At 38.2% G+C, this 19,787-nt stretch overlaps 1 protein-coding gene across 5 annotated transcripts in view; it reads left to right on the top strand.

Moving 5' to 3' along the window:
* RTTN (rotatin) overlaps nt 1-19,787 on the top strand; it is a 161,401-nt gene that overhangs the window by 9,089 nt on the left and 132,525 nt on the right. For 2 of the 5 annotated variants that reach the window (XM_060614068.3, XM_060614067.3), the window contains exons 8-11: nt 2,182-2,347; nt 4,742-4,923; nt 7,129-7,244; nt 18,484-18,654. In XM_060614068.3, the coding sequence (XP_060470051.3) occupies nt 2,182-2,347; nt 4,742-4,923; nt 7,129-7,244; nt 18,484-18,654 (635 nt within the window). Of the gene's footprint in view, nt 1-2,181; nt 2,348-4,741; nt 4,924-7,128; nt 7,245-18,483; nt 18,655-19,787 lie in introns of those variants that run through there. The other 3 variants (XM_060614070.3, XM_060614069.3, XM_078435151.2) reach the window with 3 other exon arrangements.

The following is a 19,787-nucleotide window of genomic DNA, read 5'->3' as shown; positions in this document are numbered from 1 at the left end:
CTCATTAACATTTGAGGAATGTTAGCAATGACTGATAGCAGAGAGCTTGTGGATACCCCATATTTCATCAGAATAAGAGTTATAATATTGATAAAAGTATTATCTTTGAAGATTTACTCATGTATTAAATTTTTATTTATCACCAACTATATGCTGACTGATATTCTAGTCTCTAGGGGGTACAACACTGAGCAAAACAGATAAGGTCCCCACCCTTCTGAGCTCATCCTTGAGAAGGTTGGGGACAGGTAATAAACAAGCAAACAAGTTTGTTTCAGATCAGAAGTGCTCAAAGGAAATAGGCAGGGTGATGTGACTGAAAATGACAGGGGAAGTGAGGCTTACCTGGATAAGATGGGTGGGGAAGGCCCCTCAGAGGAGGTGACCTGAGGGGCGAGGAGGAACCATCCCCTTGAAGAGCTGCAGGAACTGTATTCCTGGAAGGTCGGAGGCCTTGGGAGGTGATATTCTGGAGGAACAGAAAAAAGGCAGACATGTGACTGAAATGTAGTAAATGGGGAGCGGGGAGCAGAGAGGGAAATGAAGTGAGAACAGAGGTAGCTAGGGGCCGACTGTATTGGGACTTGTAGATCTTGGTAAGGATTTCATATTTTCTTTGAAGTGCGGTAAGACGCTCTCGGAGAGCTTTTTTTTTCTCCTCCTGAAAATGCCTTTATTTTACTTAATTCCTTTAAAAAATTACGGTAAAATATGTAGCACAAGCCATTATAGCCATTTTAAAATATGCAATTTTGTTGGCATTATTACATTCACACTCTTATGCACCCATCACCATTTTCTGTTCTCAAATGTTTTTCATCACCCTAAATAGAAGATCTGTGACCATTTAGCCCTATTCCCGTGTCCCCTTCCCTCTGCAGCCCCTGGTAACCTCTCTACATTCTGTTTCTAAATTTGTCTGTTCTTGGTATCTCATACAAGTGGAATCATACAATATTTGTCCTTTTGGGTGTGGTTTATTTCACTTAGCATGATGCTTCCAAGGTTCATCTGTATTGTAGCTGTGTCGGAATTTCACTCCTTTTTCTGTATACACCACATTTGTTTATACATTTATCTGTTGCTGGACCCGGGAGTTGTCCTCATGTTTTGGCTGTTGTGAATAATGTGTCCGTGAACATAGGCATATCTCTTTGAACCCGTTTTCAGTTCTGTCGGGTATATACCTAAGAGTGGAATTGCTGGGTCATATGTTAATTTCACCTTTAGCTCTCTGAGGAACCACCAAACTGTTTTCCACACTAGCTGCCCCATTTTATATCCCCACCATAACCTGTGAGGCTTCCAGTTTCTCTATATGTTGCTAACACTCAGTTATTTTCCCTTTTTAAAATCCTAGTCCTCCTAGTAGATATGAACTGGTATTTCTCTGTGGTTCTGGTAAAGACTCCTGACTAATGACTAGGGATTTTCCTAGTGACTTTTTATGTGCTTATTGGCCATTTGTATGTCTTCTTTGGAGAAATGTCTTTTAAAGTTCTTTGTCCATGTTTAAATTGGGTGGTTTTTTTTTTTTTTTTTTTTTTTTTTTTGTTGTTGTTGTTGTTGTTGTTTTTGTTGTTTTAGAAGCTGTTTATATATCCTGGTTACTAAATCCTTTTTAGATATATGATTTGCAAATATTTTTTCCCAGTCTGTAAGTTGTCAGTTTCTTGATAATGTCCTTTGATTTTGATGAAGTCCGATTTATCTGTATTTTCTTTGGTTGTACTTTGGTTTCAGATCTAAAGATCTGTTGCCAAGTCCAAGATCATGAAGATTTACCTCTATATTTTCCGCTAAGAGCTTTATAATTTTAACTCTCATATTTAGGTTGTTGATCCATTTTGAGCTAATTTTTGCATGTGGTTTGAGGTAGGGTTTCTTGTGGACTTATGAGCAGGGATGTGCCTAATCTGCTGTTTTGCCTTGGTGGTCCCAAATGTTCCAAGTCAGTAATGCCGGCTAGAGGCTGCATGTAATCAGGCCAGTTAGAGGTACACCTAATGTTAGATGCAAATGCTAAGTGAATACTTGCAGAAAAGAATACTTTACTTTTACCCCAAGAGAAGCATTTCTACTATTTTAACTTTGTTACTGTTTTTTGAAAGAATGATGTAAATTCTTCATAATCATAATTTGTCTCTACTGAGGGATAATTTTTTTCTTTTTTCCTCTCAGATACAGTTTCCCAAAATTCTTCTTTGTCTTATTGTCATGAAACTAGAGCTGTTCATCATTCCCAGAATCCTTCTCCAGGAAGCAGTAGCCCCCGGCCTTCTGTGGTTGGACGCACAGGTCAGCGACCCAGGGGAGACGGTCAGGATTGGGACGCAGTGTCTTCCAGGTGACTGTTGAAAAGCCCAGTTAACTTGTGTGTGTGTATTTTACTTTGAGAGGGAGATTAACGTTTTTCTCTGTCTTCTCTCTTGGAAAATTACCACAGGTATTGGCCTTGTGTTAAACCAGTGGTTTTCATACGTTTTGACAATGACCCGTAGTACGAAATAATATTACATGCAACTCAATACTCAGTACACAGACGTATGCTCTGCATGTATGTGCATGTATGTATGTTTCCCTGTGTGTATGTCTGTGTGTGTGTCCCTGCCAAAACACAATGTTCACAAAATAGTACTTTGATTCCATATGCTACATAGTGAGCTATATTTTCTCTTCCTTTCTATTTCATTAGAAAAACAATGAGGATTCTGGCCCATTTAATTGTTTTTATTAGCCATAGATGAAATGTGATCTAGTTTAAAAGCATAATTTTAAATGATAGGTACATTTTAGTAAGATTTAATTTTTTTAAATGTTTTATTTATTTTGAGAGAGAGGGCGCACGTGTGTGAGAGGGAGGGGAGGAGGGAGAAGGAGAGAGGGAGAATGTAAAACAGGCTTCACGCTCAGAGCAGAGCCCATCGTGGGGCTCAGTCCCTTGTGTCTGATCCAGACCTGAGCCAGAATCAAGAGTCAGACGCTTAACTGACTGAGCCACCCAGGTGCCTCTTTGATAATATTTTAAACCCATATTTGTGACTCTAACCGTAATTTTAAAAGATTTTTGAAAGTTTATTTACTTATTTTGAGAGCAAGAAGAGTGAGCAGGGGAGGGGCAGAAAGAGAGGGAGAGACAAAGAATATCCCAAGCAGGTTCCACACCATCAGCACGGAGCCTGACGTGGGGCTCGAACTCGTGAACCACAAGATCATGACCTGAGCTGGAACCAAGAGTTGGGCATTTAACCGTCTGAGCCACCCAGGTGCCCCTCTAATCATAATTTGGGTGTATCAGTATTTACTATTAAAGGGAATGATTGGAGACTGTAAAGGAAAGTTCCTTTAAAGTGCACAATTTATGGTATTTTACTCATTTGTGTAAATACAGATTTCTACACATCAGCTTTGCTTAAAGGGGCTGGCGTGGTGTTTGTGTGTTAGCTCATTCTTATGCCACAAGCATCTTATAAACATGTTAGTCTCTTCGGTGTCGTTCTAATAAACGCTCAGGGAGATGAACGCTTGTCTGTTGGCGTCATTATTTTCTCACGATGCTGCTGCCACCAACTGACACTGACTGATGTTGGCTGCGTGCTTGGTGTTTCGCCGAGTGCCGTACGTGCTTCATGGCCTTCCGTTGTCCTCCCGGTCCTGTGATAGCATTGGTATCATCATCCTTGTACAGGAAAGCCTGGTTCGGAGGTGCAGGGCGCCTTACCCCAGCTCATACGGTTGGTGAGAGGGCCGGGGTATAGACAGTAGGATCTGAGAGCCTGTGCTCCTGACCCTTCCGTAGGAGCTGGTGTTGGTCAGGCACGGCTTTTCTCGTTACTCTTCCAGAGCCTGTCTGCCTCATTCTCTAAGCTGTATCTACTGTGCTATAGCTAATGCTTCTGAATTTTCGCTCCTGAGTGAACACCTTCCTCAAGGGGCCTTTGAGACTAGAGAGAAGCCCACCTCATTTTCGTATTTTGGGATGTTGAAATTGAACAAATGACAAAACATAGATTTGGGGAGTTTTACGTGCTCAACAGCATTAGGGTATCTGTGGTTCAGCTTCGATTGTGGATAACATTAAAAGTCAAAAATTTGAGGTCCTTGGTAATTGTGAGGTTCAGGCCTTTCTATGGCACTTTATCCCCACACCACCACTTTACATCTAAGGTGGGAATTTTTAATGAAGAAAGCCAAGAAAGGTGGGATGTTCTGCTCTTTGGTACATTTTCAAAATCATTACGTGATGTTGAGTGCACTAAATGAAGTCATTCATTTCTCCTCTTATTTTTCTGGCATTTTCTAGCATTCTTCGGTTGTGAACATTGGCTCACTTAGAACATTTGGTGAAAATCACACAAAATCTAGGAAACTATGTAAATGATTCAGTTTTGCCTCTATAAGTCGATTACAGAAGAACTTTGCTCTGAATTGGCTTGCTCTTCTGTAGAAATGAACAGGTTCTTTGTGCTCATGTTGACTGCTGCTACAGGAATTCTGAGACCATCCCTTTTGAAAAGCAATATATATAAATGCGTTTTTGGTTTCATTTACGATTTGAGCCATCTTTATGGAGTTTAGTCTCGTAAATTTGTCAAGGTTTCACAGATCTGAGCACAGTGGTCGCGTGAGGCAGTATGGTTGTGTCCAGCGTGGGGCTTTTAATGTGCCAGACAGCAGGTGGGCGGTACAGCTCTCTGTGGCCGTTTCCATATTCAAGGGTTGTCGTTTGTTGACTTTCCAGTGGGAGCGGGAGTCATGCCCCCGTACACTCCAGGGTGTCTGTGCCTTCGCCTGTGGACATGGCGCACATAGAGCTGCCGGAGCTGGAGACCGAAGATGTGCTGGAGCTACAGTTCCTCCAGCTCAGTCTTCCCCAGTTCTGTGTCTCTGTCCTGGAATCGGCAGTTCCTCTCTTAAGAACAGGTTAGTTCTTTTTGTATGATTGGTGCTTGTTTGTCCGTTTTCTGGGGCTCTTAGTTTTCTTTCTTTCATCTTCCGTGTTGGGACCTTTAGAGCTTGTATTTACGTATCTTTTGGGACACAAATCCTTAAGAACTTAGGAAGGCCTTTATTGTCTTCTGAGTAAATGTGGATGCCCTTCCATCTGTGGCTTTTCATTGCCCAGGCTTCCACCTCTGTATGGCTGAACGTAAGCACTGAAAGGACAGTGTGGCTGGGTTCAGTTAGAGAAGGTGGGCGAGCGTGAATAGGTCAGGACAAAAAGATCTTCGGCTTTTGCCCTTTGGAAACTTTCTGAGTGGCTCTCAGTTATTCAGTCTTCCCACTCAGTTCGTAGTAAGCCGTGAAACATGTGAAAAATAGAAATAAACCCCAAAGTAGATTCTTACCTTTGTAGTCATTTCTTTTTCTAAAAACCCCACACCCCAAAGCCCCCAAACATTGTGGAGTTGCTTTTTCTCTCAAATGTGCTGGGTAGATTTGCAAAGATGTACTGAAGTATGCATTGTAACGTAGTTGTAATTCTAGGAAAGGGTGATGAGAACGGTAACAGCGTGGCTGCTGTCCCACGGAGTCTGGTCCTGACAGTGGTTTCCGCGGGACTTCCTGCCTCGCTCAGCCATCACGTTCGGCCTCGCGTGCGTCACCGCACGTGCTCCTCTCACAGCCATTTTATCTTTCCATAAGTGCTAGTTACTACTTTTATCTCTGTTTTACAAATGAGAAACCTGCGGTTTAGAGTGGTTTAGAAGCCGATCCAAAGGCAAGCAGCTAAAACAGAGGCTTGAACCCAACGTCCACGCTCTTAAGACCTTAGCATATTGCGAGCAGTAATGATTTTTTATTCTGTAACTCTATACATTTTTTGTAGTTGATAACCTTGTTGAGATATGAATACAAGATAAACAAGATTTGCCTTTTTTGCTTTGTAATGGCTCAATAAAAAATCTATCCCATTTGAATGGTTCTTTAAGCTCTGTGGCTTATTTTTGCCTGCTTGAAGGTGGTGGTGAGGGAAGCAGGATGTAGGGCTGTGTTTGGGAAGCATTAAACATTTTTTTATCCTGTGGAAAACCATATACCCTAACTTACCATAGACTGAATAACTGCTTCCAGGAGTTAGAAGGACACAGTAATTCACGTACTCGTAATGTGAAATGAAGGAGGAGCGGAACTTTGGCATCATAAAGTGTACACGTTTGTCTGCGTGGTAGACTGAGAAGAGTAGTTTTAGATGTAATGATTTTGCATTTAACCTTTTCTTAATTTGCTGTAAAAAGTCACATTGATAATTATAAAGCTATATCTTGGTACATAAAATTTTCTAAATGTCCTCTTGCCCTTTTGTGATAAATTATTGCGTTATTTGTAATTATTCAATATCATAAGAGATTTCCAAGAGAACTTGCTGCAGCTGTTCTAAAGAAACAATTAATCTAGACCCTTATGATCTGGTAGTTTGTTTTACTTCTTTCATTGGAAATTGACCTCTGGTATATGGGGCAGGAAAGTCTTGATTGAGTATTCACCTCACTTGTGATTTTGAATAGTAGAACTCCTATGATACTCTGTGGAGAAAAGAGATTGCGACAGCACAGTTTCTTTTGGAATTTTTTTAGAGTTTTAAGTCAGTATAGGCTTGAGAACCTATTTCAGGTGGAATGTTTTGAAGTTTCTTCAACAAACACCATCATGGACATTTATTCCTTTAGTTGGTCCAGTCCAAGCTCAGCTTCCCAGGCAACTCAGGTGTGGTGTAATACTTCTGACAAGGCTGGAGTCTTCTAGCGCTAAATAGAATAACAGAATGCATTTTCTAAACCTCACCTGGTGCTTTGTCACCTATTACATGTAACACGGAAGGTCTTGGAATTAGAAACATTTTAATCTAAGGGGATTTTTAGTTGGATTTGCTACTTTCTTTTGGAATATCTTTCTTAGTTATGAGCACACTTGATGTGTTGTGGTTAAATAGTATTGTGAATGGAACAGAAGTGTTAATGGTGATTGTAGATTCTGACTTTCCTATTCATGTCCTTCAATGATTCTGAAGTCACCAAAAAAATTAAACGAGTTTGGGGCATGACTAATGAGAGGATTGAGCACTATGATATCTAGATGTTCATTTGAAAGTTAACTTTTTTTCTTCTCTCCTATTTATATTCCTAGGGAGTAGACAAATGATAATAAGAGTTCTGGAATTGCTTGCAGAGGATGTGATACTTATTGGTGAAGCAATTTCAGCAGATATCTGGGATGACAGCAGCCTCTTTGCTATAGATATGGTGAGAATCAGTATTTTCTTTGGGATATGATAAATAGTATCTTATTTTATTTTAGTCTTTCTAAGCTGGTTTTATTTTCTCATTAGTCTTTGAGAGCTTTCAGATACAGTATGTTTCAGGCTTATTTTGTGCATTCTGGAGTAGGCCATTTCTCTAGAAAATCTGATTACTGTCATAAATTAATTAGTTTTTTGATTCTGGTTACTTGTAATGGGGGAATGTATATCAAGATCAAAAGCAGGCCAATGGGGTATTTACAGCTACTGTGATATCATTTTTTTGTTTAGTAATTGAACTAGGAATATGTATTTTAAAAATATAAGTTCAGATTGCTATTTCTCGGATTTTAAACTTGTATTTCTTTGCTTATACTTGTATTGTTGCTCATAGAAAGTCTTAGTTCTTAGCAATAGCAACATAACTGCTTGTTAGCTTTAACCTTCAGCATATTCCAAGTAGTTTCAGAATAGCAATGTTAGTATCACTGTGGTCAGTAACTGATAAAAGTTCAAGATTTCTTTGTGGTTCTTTTTGACTTAGACTAAATCTCATTAAGAATATACAGAAAAACAATTGTGCCTTGAAGTCACTTCGAAGAATTTTCTGTTTCCAATTTATTGTACAGTTAGATTTGTTTTCATTTGTTTTTACTTTTGGGAATTGTTTTCTCCTCACCAACACGTAACTCAGGCGTTTCCCTGCCATCTTGTTTTCTGGTTTATTGTTTCTGTTTTTATTTTAGTTTTTACAAATGTAAGCAAGTTTGCTTTTCCCACTTCTTACATAAATGATAGAGTGTCATATATGGTTCTACACCTTATTTTTATAACTTAAAAATACATCCTGTGTGCACGGAATCATAGGTGTGGAGAGTTTTCCATGTCCACATGTGGAGGTATTCATCATTCTTTTTCATAGGCTGCACGTGTTTCAGTGTGTGTTTATTCACCCAGTCTCCTATTGATGGACACAATTTCTAATATAAATTATGTGATATGAATAATGTGCATATGTCATTTTATATAAATTATGCGATATGCATAATGTGCATATGTCATTTCATACATGTACAAGTGTGTTTCTAGGGTAGATTTCTTTAAGTAGGATCGCTCTATCAAAAAGGTTGTCGGAGAGAGAGTGGATATGGGGACGGGCAAAGTGGGTACAGGCTTCTAATTATGGAATATCTAAGTCATGGTGATGAAAGGTATAGCACGGGGGATACGATCCCTGATCCTGTAATAGCATGTATGGTGATGGATGGTAGCTACACTTGTGAGCATAGCATCAGGCATAGAGTTGGGGAGTCTCTGTATTGTACACCTGAAAACTAAATGTAACATTGTATGTCGACTATACTTCAATTAAAAAAGTAAATGAATTTTAAGTTGTAGATATTTTTGCATTCTCCTCTTCAGCTATACCACTGCATTCACTCTCCAGCAGTTTATTAGAAAGTGTTTTCTCCTATACACTCAGCAACAGGGTTTATGGTCAGACCTCAGATTTTTGCCATTCTGCTAATTGATACATGAAATGTCTGTGTAGGATTAGTTTGTTCTTCTCTATTAGTAAAGTGGAGCATCTTTTTGTAACTTTGAGGGTCATTTTCATTTCTTTTTCTGTGAACATTCCTAGCATTTATCCACTTTTCTCTCGGGTCATTGGTCTTTTGTTCTTTTAACTGACTTCCATGAGTTCTTTATATATTAAGAACATTGGCTTTCCAAGACAGGTTGCAATATTTTTCCTTCTTTTTTTTTTTTTTTTTTGACTTTGCAAATGATGCTTTTGACGGTGCAAAAGCTTTATTCATTTGTTTATTTAAAAAAATTTGTTTTTAGTGTTTTATTTATTTTTGAGACAGAGACAGAACATGAGCAGGGGAGGGGCAGAGAGAGAGGGAGACAGAATCCGAAGTAGGCTTCAGGCTCTGAGATGTCAGCATAGAGCCTGACGCAGGACTTGAACTCACGAACCACGGGATGACTTGAGCTGAGGTCAGATGCCCAACTGGCTGAGCCACCCAGGCACCCCTCATTTGTTTATTTTTATATAGCTGTCTTTATCAGGTTATTTTTGAAAAATTGGTTCTGGATTTTGAATCATAGTTAGATTTTCTCCACACCTTGGGGAAAATGTGCTATATCTATTTCTTGAAGTCTACATTTTTGTCTTTCAAAAGTATTTTTCTCATATAGATTTTGCACATTTCTTAGTATTTATTCATATATGTGTGTGTGAATGTATATTTACATGGGTGTTTAACATCTTTATTGAAGTATAATTGACATATAGTAAACTGCACATGTTTTTTAAAGTTAAAAAAATTTTTTTTTAAATGTTTATTTCTTTTTGATAGAGGGAGACAGAGCACAAGTGGGGAGGGGCAGAGAGACAGGGAGACACAGAATCCGAAGCAGACTCCAGGCTCTGAACTGTCAGCACAGAGACCAACATGGGGCTTTAGCCCACAAACTGTGAGATCATGACCTGAGCCAAAGTTGGATGCTTAACTGATTGAGCCACCCAGGCACCCCTGAAAGAAGTGTTTTGATTAGGCATGACTGATCAACATGTGTGCAGGAACCTCAAAACCGTTATATTACAGCATTATTTTCGTAAATCTGTAAACTACCAGAGAAATCTCCATGTAATTGGAAACCATACCCTTTGGTACATTTCAGTATATCACAAATCATTTTTCATTTTATATATTCAGTTTTAAAATTATCATCTGATTTCTTTGAAGGACTGATATTCTATCTTTTCTATTAGAGCAAAATTTATTCATCACAAAAATATACATTGTTTCCTATAGTTGCCAATTTTTTTCTCTTTATGTTATTTTGACTAAGATCTTTGTTTTATTAAACTTTGTTATAGGCTACCTGATCCTTGTAAATCGGGATTAGAACATAAAAAACAAACAAAATACTGTTTTTACTTAATACCAATACCCATGTGTGGAAATCTTAGACCTTGAAGCACACACACACACACACATAATACACACACATCTCTTGAAAAGAAAAACACACATTTTACAAAGGTTTAATAACATTGTTTCAGGTACTTCAATGTTTTTACCCATAAAATAGGGATAATAGTTCTTAATTTTTCTTTAGTTCTTAGGGTTATCATACTATTTGGTAGTACTTTTAGAAGATTTTCACATATTGAAGGTTTTCAACAAGTGATTTTTTTTTTCTTTGAAGTGTGAAGAATGTTTTATCAGTTGCTTCTTAAATTAACTTAAAATTTCTTGGCCAGAACATTTATCTGTAAAAGTTAGTCATTCACTTTTAACTTTTGGCTGCTGATGTTTTATGATTCAATGAATTATTTTTACTTTAAAGGTTAAGTCTGTTGTAGAAGTGCCAATTGGTATGATAGAAATGTTAAATAAAACAGTACTGCTTAAAATTATATCTAATTTACTTTACTGGTTTAAGAGAATAAATGCCTCCTAGGAAAAGAATCTTATTCCTTTGGGTATATGTTAATAGAAGCAAACAATAGAGTTTCGTAATGTCCCTACTTTTATCAAGTTTAAAATGGAAGGTAGGAACAGTATTTTTGTTGAGTCATTAAAGGAGCAAAATAATATATGTGTTGCTACCAATTCAGAAAGTAAATATCTGAGGATATCTAATCAAATCTTTAGACCTTTCCAAATAGTGCTGATAGCAGTCTGGTACTCCATACCTCAGTTATGTAGGCATAACTGTAGGCATAGTCAAAGGAACCTGCCCACCCCCCACATTGAATGTTTTTATTTCCCTTGAAGTAAATACAAGACAAAAACATTTTTACTGAACTTGTTATATTTTGTTAAGATAAAAAGTGTTTTGTTTTTTTTTTAATGTTTATTTTTAAGAGAGAGAGAGAGAGAGAGAGAGAGACAGAGAATGAGCAGGGGAGGGGTAGAGAGAGAGGAAGTCACAGAATCAGAAGCAGGCCCCAGGCTCTGAGCTCTGAGCTGTCAGCATTGAGCCAAGGTGGGGCCTAAACTCACAGGCGGTGAGTTCATGATGTGAGCCAAAGTCAGATGCATAACCGACTAAGTTACCCAAGCCCACCTAAAAAATTTATTGTTAAATACTTATAAAGGTTAGGTTGACCTAAAGAATGTGATTCCTTCTTTGCTTCCCTTTGAATTCAAGTCTGTTTTATCTTCATTCACATGGTAAATTCCATTCAAGGAGTGAGAATCTTTACCTCATGCCATATAACCCCAGACTCCTGGGGCTGTCTTCTGTTCATGTTTTGCCTTTCTCCTCTCTGTGGCTCCTGTCATTGCAATGTCATGAAAAACAGTCTTTTCTCCTTATTTATGACTCATTGCGTCCACATTCTCATCTGACCTGCTGGTAACAGTTGTTCAGGCTTGTTGAAGACTTGCTGGTTGGAGTTTAAGTGGGGCCGAAAGCATTGTGAACACAGCTAGAGAGAAGGGCTTTGTGCCCAGTAAGGGCTCACTAAGGGTGAGTGAACCAGACTGTGAATTTATAATTGGGTGAGTGGAATCTCTAATTAGCATATGCCTTCCTGCTGCTGCCACCAGTCCAGAGACCGTGATTTTAGTTCACCAGACATTTCTTGATTGCCTATTATATGCTAGGCACTGGGGGTGGAAGATGAATAAGAGGCTGTTCTTTTCACTCTTATGGGAGATAGATACTTCTGTTGTGACACTCGTAAAACAGAGGTAAGCCTAGAGGGATAATAGTTCACCAAAGATAGTTTAAGGATAGCGCTTACTCTGTCGTGGTCATTGTTTAAGCACTCTGTGTTTATGAAGCCACTTAATCTTCAGGACCCTCTAAGGTGGATAATACATGTTATAGATGAGAAAATGGAAGCTGATTCTTTTTCAAGGTCACTTTAGGATTCTGTGGTTTCAATCGTGTTTTATTGCCAAGGATACCACGACACCAGTCCCAACTTAGAATCTCAGGGAAAGCCTTTTTGTAGATCATGACTGAACTGAGTCTGAAGTTGTAAGATTTGGGTCAGCAAATAAAGGTAGGGCTTTTATCTGGCAGAGAGGAGGGGAATGAGAGGGAGGAAGGCATAGTGCTCACTGGTGGTGAGGGGGAGGACTGGTGAGGGCGAGCAAGCAAGACAGCATAAAACTCAAGGTGGAAGATACGGGAGAGATGCTGGTCGGCTACAGAGTCTGCTCTTAGAGGGCTTTCTACTTGATGCTGAGTGTTTTGGCCTCCCTTCCGAAGGCAGGATGAGCTTGCTCTTCTGCTTGCTGAGGTTTGCGCGTGCCACGGTGGGTGGGCGAGGTGGTGGGGCCTGTGGTGGGCTGTGGTGACGGGTGAGGTGGTGGGCGCGTGGTGGGCGCGTGGTGGGCCGCCGTGGAAGGCAAGTGTGGAGGATGAGGCTGGAAGCATTGTGGGGGACAGCTCACTCCAGATGCTTCACGGTATCTACCACTTATGTTACAGTGTGTGGATGCATAGTGCAGAAATTGTGTTTACAATGTGAATTCTGTCTTGTTGAGACTATTTGGGATATTTTGCTAATCTGATTTAATTCTGTACCTTCTTTTCGTAATGACAATGAATATCCTCTGAAAACTGGCCTCCCTCCCCCTCCATCAACTACTTCATAGCCTTTTGAACATTTTTAGCCCAACAAATTAAAACTCTGGACTAGTTTCTGTTGTTTTTTAATCCTTTCTTTTCTTAAAACGTTACCACCCTGCCTTTTATTTTGCTTAGAAGAAATGCTGGGAATAGTGAAAATTGCAAGCCTGATTCTTTTTTTTTTTTCTTTTTAACTTTAAATCCAAGTTAGTTAACATATAGTGTAATAATTATTTCAGGAATAGAATTTAGTGATTCATCACTACATATGACACCCAGTGCTTATCCCAACAAGTGTCCTCCTTGATGCCCATCACCCATTTAGCCCATCCCCCCACCCACCTCCCTCCATCAACTCTTCAGTTTTTTCTCTGTATTTAAGAATCTTTTATGGTTTGTCTCCCTCTCTGATTTTAATATCTTTGCTTTTCTTCCTCTATGTTCATCTGTTTTGTTTCTTCCTTTTTTTTTTTTTTAAATGTTTATTTCTGAGAGTGAGAGAGACAGACAAAGTATGAGCAGGGGAGGGACAGAGAGAGAGGGCGACACAGAATCCGAAAGTCTTCATGCTCCAACATGGGGCTCGAACTCATGAACTTCAAGATCATGACCTGAGCCTAAGTTGGACTTAACCCACTGAGCCACCCAGGCACCCCCATCTGTTTTGTTTCTTAAATTCCACATATGAGTGAGATCATATAATATTTGTCTTTCTCTGACTGACTTATTTCATTTAGCATAAACACTTTAGTGCCATCCACTTTGTTGCAAATGGCAAGGTTTCATTCTTTTGTTGTTGTATTTAAATTTTTTTTAAAGTTTATTTATTTTTGAGAGATAGAGACAGAGCATGAGTCGGGGAGGGGCACAGAGAGAGGGAGACGCAGAATCCAAAGCAGGCTCTAGACTCTGAGCTGACAGCACAGAGCCTGACGTGAGGCTCTAAACCACAAACTGTGAGATAATACCTGAGCCCAAGTTGGATGCTTAATTGACTGAGCCTCCCAGGTGCCCCAAGATTTCATTCTTTTTGATCACCAAGTATTATTCCATTGTGTGTGTGTATGTGTATGTGTATATATATATATATATATATATATATATATACCACATTTTCTTTATCTATTCATCAGTCTATAGGCATTGGACTCTTTCCATACTTTGGCTATTGTTGATAGTGCTGCTATAAACATTGGGGTGCATGTGCCCCTTTGAATAAGCATTCCTGTGTCCTTTGGATAAATGCCTAGTAGTACAATTGCTGGGTTGTAGGGTAGTTCTATTTTTAATTTTTTTGAGGAATCTCCATACTGTTTTCCAGAGTGGCTGCACCAGTTTGCATTCCCACCAACAGAGCATAAGGGTTCCTCTTTGCATCCTCGCTAACGTCTGTTGTTGCCTGAATTGTTAATTTTAGCCATTCTGACAGGTGTGAGGTGGTATCTCATGGTAGTTTTGATTTGTATTTCCCTGATGATGAGTGATGTTGGGCATCTTTTTATGTGTCTGTTACCCATCTGGATGTCTTCTTTGGAGAAGTGTCTATTCATGCCTTTTGCCCATTTCTTCACTGGATTATTTGTTTTTTGGATGTTGAGTTTGGTAAGTTCTTTATAGATTTGGATACTAATCCTTTATCTGATATGTCATTTGCAAATATCTTCTCCCATTCTGTCGGTTGCCTTTCAGTTTTGCTGATTATCTCCTTTGCTGTGCAGAAGCTTTTAATTTTGATGAGATCCCAATATTTCATTTTTTCTTTTATTTCTGTTGCCTCTGGAGACATGTCAAGTAAGAAGTTGCTGTGGCAGAGGTCAAAGAGGTTGTTGCCTGATTTCTCCTTGAGGATTTTGATGGCTTCCTGTCTTATGTTTAGGTCTTTCATCCATTTTGAGTTTATTTTTGTGTATGGTGTAAGAAAGTGTCCAGGTTCATACTTCTGCATGTTGCTGTCCAGTTTGCCTAGCATCATTTGCTGAAGAGACCATCTTTTTTTCCATTGGATATTCTTTCATGCTTTGTCAAAGATCAGTTGGCCATACATTTGTGGGTCCATTTCTGGGTTCTCTGTTCTGTTTCATTGATCTGTGGGTCTGTTTTGGTGCCAGTACCATACTGTCTTGATGATTATAGCTTTGTAATACAGCTTGAAGTCTGGAATTGTGATGGCTGCGGCTTTGGTTTTCTTTTTCAGGATTGCTTTGGCTATTCGGGGTCTTTTCTGGTTCCATACAAATTTTAGAGTTGTTTGTTCTAGCTCTGTGAAGAATGCTGGTGTTATTTTGATAAGGATTGCACAGGGCGCCTGGGTGGCGCAGTCGGTTAAGCGTCCGACTTCAGCCAGGTCACGATCTCGCGGTCCGTGAGTTCGAGCCCCGCGTCGGGCTCTGGGCTGATGGCTCGGAGCCTGGAGCCTGTTTCCGATTCTGTGTCTCCCTCTCTCTCTGCCCCTCCCCCGTTCATGCTCTGTCTCTCTCTGTCCCAAAAATAAATAAAAAACGTTGAAAAAAAAAATTTAAAAAAAAAAAAAAAAAAAAAAAAAGATAAGGATTGCACAAGCCTGATTATTGTAGTACTTTCTTTTTATACTATTTTGAGAAGCACTCAATTCATCTTTGGACTTATTAAGGTTATTTGAAACAGTTTCACAAGAAAATAGACTTTTTAGAAAAAGCTCTATAATACTGAGATCTTCAATTAATGTGCATGAATTTAAATTACAAATTGTCAAAGTTAATGTTGAATAACATATATTGTTTGTAGGTATATAAAAGTAGTATTTTAATGGAGAAGTGCTAGGTGGAAGAATTGTCTGTCAATATTAATACTGTTACTGTGTTTCTAGTTTGTTTTCTTTGGGCTGATAGTTATTAATATAATGGCCTCTGGTTTAAATTTTATTAATTTTTAGTTTTATTTTCTTGGGATTAGAGAAGATAGCCTTAAATATGTACTGAATTTTTCATTGTGGGTGAATAAATAGTTTTTGCCAGTGTTTCTTGGAAACGTGAGGAGTTGTAGTCTTTGAAATGATCAAAGTTTATATCTACTTATTTATAAATTAAGTTAAAAATGACTGGGCTAAAACCTGTTAAACCATCTTTGTTTCAATAACAGATTTTGCTTGATATTGTTTGTTTTTCAGACCACAAAGACTCAATTCATATTGGGTCTTTACTCTTAATTATGCATTTCATCAAGAGAAAATAACCCCCTTTATCCAATTTTTTTTGCCCCTAATTATTCATTATTCATATTTCATAGATTTTGCTCATATTTTACTACACATTTAATTTTTAACCTTTTATGTGCAAAGATAAAGGTGTCCTTTTATTTTTATTTTTTATTTTTAAAATTTTTTTAAGATGTCTTTTTTTAAATATGTGTCAATTATTAATTTTGTTTTTTTCCTTCAACATGAAATCTTATTTGATTTATAGGAAAATTTAAACACTTTTTTTGAGTGAGAGAGAGAGAGAGAGAGAGAGAGAGAGAGAGAGAGGATGAGCAGAGGAGGGAGAGAAGGGGAGAGAAAGAATGTTAAGCAGGCTCCATGCTTGTTGTGGAGCCTGACACGAGGTTTGATCCTACTACCCTGGGATCACGACCTGAGCTGAAATCAAGAACTGGACCCTTACCCTACTGAGCCACCCAGCCACCCCCATTTTAATCCTTTTTGAGTGTATAATTCAGTGGCATTACATACATTTACATTGTTGCACAATCATTACCATTTTCTATCGCCAAAAGTTTTCTGTTATCTCAAACGGAAACTCTGTACCCACTAAACAATAACTCCTTTTCCCCCTTTCCCCAGGCCCCAGTAACTTCTATCCTGCGTTTTTCTTTATGAACTTGACTGTTGTAGACACCTCGCATAAGTGTAATGAATCATTCAATATTAGTCTTTCTGTATCTGGCTTATTTTACTTAGCATGATGTTTTTCAAGGCTCATTCATGTGTCATGTGCCAGAATTTCATTCCTTTTTAAGGCTGAATGACATTTCACTGTACAGGCAGCATACCGCATTTTGTTTATCTGTTCATATGTTGATTGACACTTTTCCAACTTTTGGCTGTTGTGAACAATGTTTCTGTGAACGTTAATGTATAAGTATGTGTTTGAGTCCCTGCTTTCGATTCTCGTAGGTCTGTTACCCAGAAATGAAATTGCAGGATCATATAGTGATTCTGTGTTTAATGTTTGAGGAACTGCCATATTGTTTCCATAGTAATGGCGCCATTTTACATCCTTACCAGCAAGTCACAGAGGTTCCAGTTTCTCTGCATCACCAACACTTAATATTTGTCTTTTGTTTTGTTTTGTTTTGTTTCAAGTTTGTATTTAAATTTTAGATAGTTAAAATATAGTGTAATACTGGTTTCAGGAGTAGAATTTAATGATTCATCACTTACATGTAACACCCAGTCCTCACCCAACAAGTGCCTTCCCATTTAGCCCATCCCCCCTTCAGCAACCCTCAGTTTGTTCTCTATTGTGAAGAGTCTCTTATGGTTTGCCTCCCTCTCTCTCTCTCTTTTTTTTTTCCTTCCCCTGTGTTCATTTGTTTTGTTTCTTAAATTCCACACGTGAGTGAAATCACATGGTGTTTGCTTTTCTCTGACTGACTGACTTACCTTTGCATAACACACTCCAGCTCCACTCATGTTAATAGCCATCCTAATGGAGGTGAAGCAGGATCTCACTGTAGCTTTGATCTTTTATATAAATTTTTTTAGGCCTCATACCTTTTAGTTTGCTTCCAGTATATTCATCCTTGAATGAAAAAATTTCTGGCATACATTTTTATCCTTAGTTTCCAGAGTATTTCCTGTTTTTGTTTTCATATATCCTCAGTGGAAAGGTGAGAGTGAGATCTCCAGTGCTCTTTTGTTCTGTCTTAGTGATGCTGTCCTTTTACCAGCTAGTTTATGGGGGAATGTCAGCACATAGAAGATGTATTTTGGTCTCTATCATTATTGATTTGCAAGTTAGCTTTCTCTTTGTAGTTTATGTATGTCTTTCAATTTAAAGGATATAACTTCTAGTTAAGTAGTAACTTACCTAGAAGTTTCTGATGGCAGAACATTTGCCTTGAAACAGCCTTTTTTATGTGAAGAGAGAACTCATAGGATTTGCTGTTTAATTGTTTTGTAACTATATGACTTTCCCTGTCACATTTCTTTAGTAATTTTAGGATCAGTTTGAGGGCAGGGATGTCTCTTGTAGTAATGCATTTCCTCCCCACTATACCTGCCACTGTGTTAAGTATACAGTAGGCCTAATAAATACTTCGTGAGAGATTTACATGCTGATTTTGAACTTGTAACAATTAAGTATTAGAAACTAGGAGGAATTTATGCTTCATTAAACTTTTTTATTTATTTTTATTCGTTATTACAATTCATATTAAATATGTAAATATTGTTAGTTTAGAAAACTTTAGGTGTGCCTATTATGCACTGGTAGTATTTTAAATTATTTCAGCAGGTATTGATTATTCTTATAGGGAGGAAGAAGTTTTTGTTTGGGTTTGTTTTGTTATTTGTCATACTATTGTAAATTATTCTCCATGAAATTTTCCATACTGGCTCCTGAAATTGGTTGTTCTCCCATCTCGTGTTTAAATGTCTGCAGAAAGAGAAGCTGCTCATGGTGCTGGCGTCCCTGGGAGATGCCATGTGCTACCATAAAAGTGGTGCCAGTTCAGACCAGCCGGAGGCGGTGCTGGTGCATCACCGGATGGCCTTTGTGAGCACTTCTCTGTTCGCGGTCCGAGTCCTGCAGACGCTTCTCCCTGTTGAAAAGGTGAGGGTGGTAATGTTCCTTGTGGTTTATTGAATGTTACAAGTAAGTGTTCAGTCGTAAATTTCCTGTGATCATTTCATGATTTCTAATGATATTAGAAAGGTAGTAATTGAGAAAGACTAACATGTTTGAACAGTTTTGACAAGTCATTTGATAGAAAAAAAATTACTTCTAAAAAAAATTCCTTTTTAGGTAACTTCTTAAAATTGTGGTGTAACATGTTTAGAAAAGTACGCCGTTCAGTGCGTTTTTACAATGCACTGTATTAAAGTGTTTAAAAAGTGACCACCACCCCAGAACATGAAATACAATGTTACCAGCATTTCAGAAGTCCCTTCCCATCAGTTACCTCTCATTCCTTTCTCCAAGCGGAACTTTCTTTCTGACTTCTGTCACTATCAATCAGTTTGTCTGTTTTTCAACATTACGTGAATGGAATTATAAGGTATGTACTTGCTCAAGACTTTTTTTTTGAGATTCATCACTTTTGTTGCTTGTAGCAGTTGTTTGTTATATAACTGTATGTTAAAGATGATTTTAGTAGGTGTACATATTTCTTTTAAATCATTTCATGACCGGTTTTTTAAAGTTTATTTGTTTTGAGAGAGAGAGAAAGAGAGTAGGGGAGGGGCAGAGAGAGAGGGAGACAAAGAATCTGAAGCAGGTTCCAGGCTCTGAGCTGTCAGCACAGAACCCAATGCTGGGCTCAAACTCACAAACCCTTAGATCATAACCTGAGCCAAAGTCAGACGCTTAACCAACTGAGCCACCCAGGCGCCCCATGACTGTATTTTTAAATAGAGGTTATATCTCTGAATTTGAATGTTAGTTGTAAAACATCTCAAATTATTCATGCACACATATTTTATAGTGTACTTACTGCAAAAAGAAAGGTGTGGCATGTTTTAGTGAAGGTATAGGAGAAATTACTGCAACTAAAGAACTATTTCCTGTGCCTTTGTTATAGACATTTGCCCTTTTGTTTTCTAGAATTCTGCATAGTATCTAAACTCCCATATTTTTCATAATACTTACATATGCAATATATTACCAAGTCATCTGGAAAAATAAGAACAAAACATTAAATTTTAAATTTAGTATTTTGCTTTAGGAAAAAGAGCATCACTCTATTA

The sequence above is a fragment of the Panthera onca genome, chromosome D3 (assembly GCF_046562875.1).
Source record: "Panthera onca isolate mPanOnc1 chromosome D3, mPanOnc1 haplotype 2, whole genome shotgun sequence".
NCBI classification, from domain to species: Eukaryota; Metazoa; Chordata; class Mammalia; order Carnivora; family Felidae; genus Panthera; species Panthera onca.
This window is presented reverse-complemented; position numbering and strand designations above follow the sequence as displayed.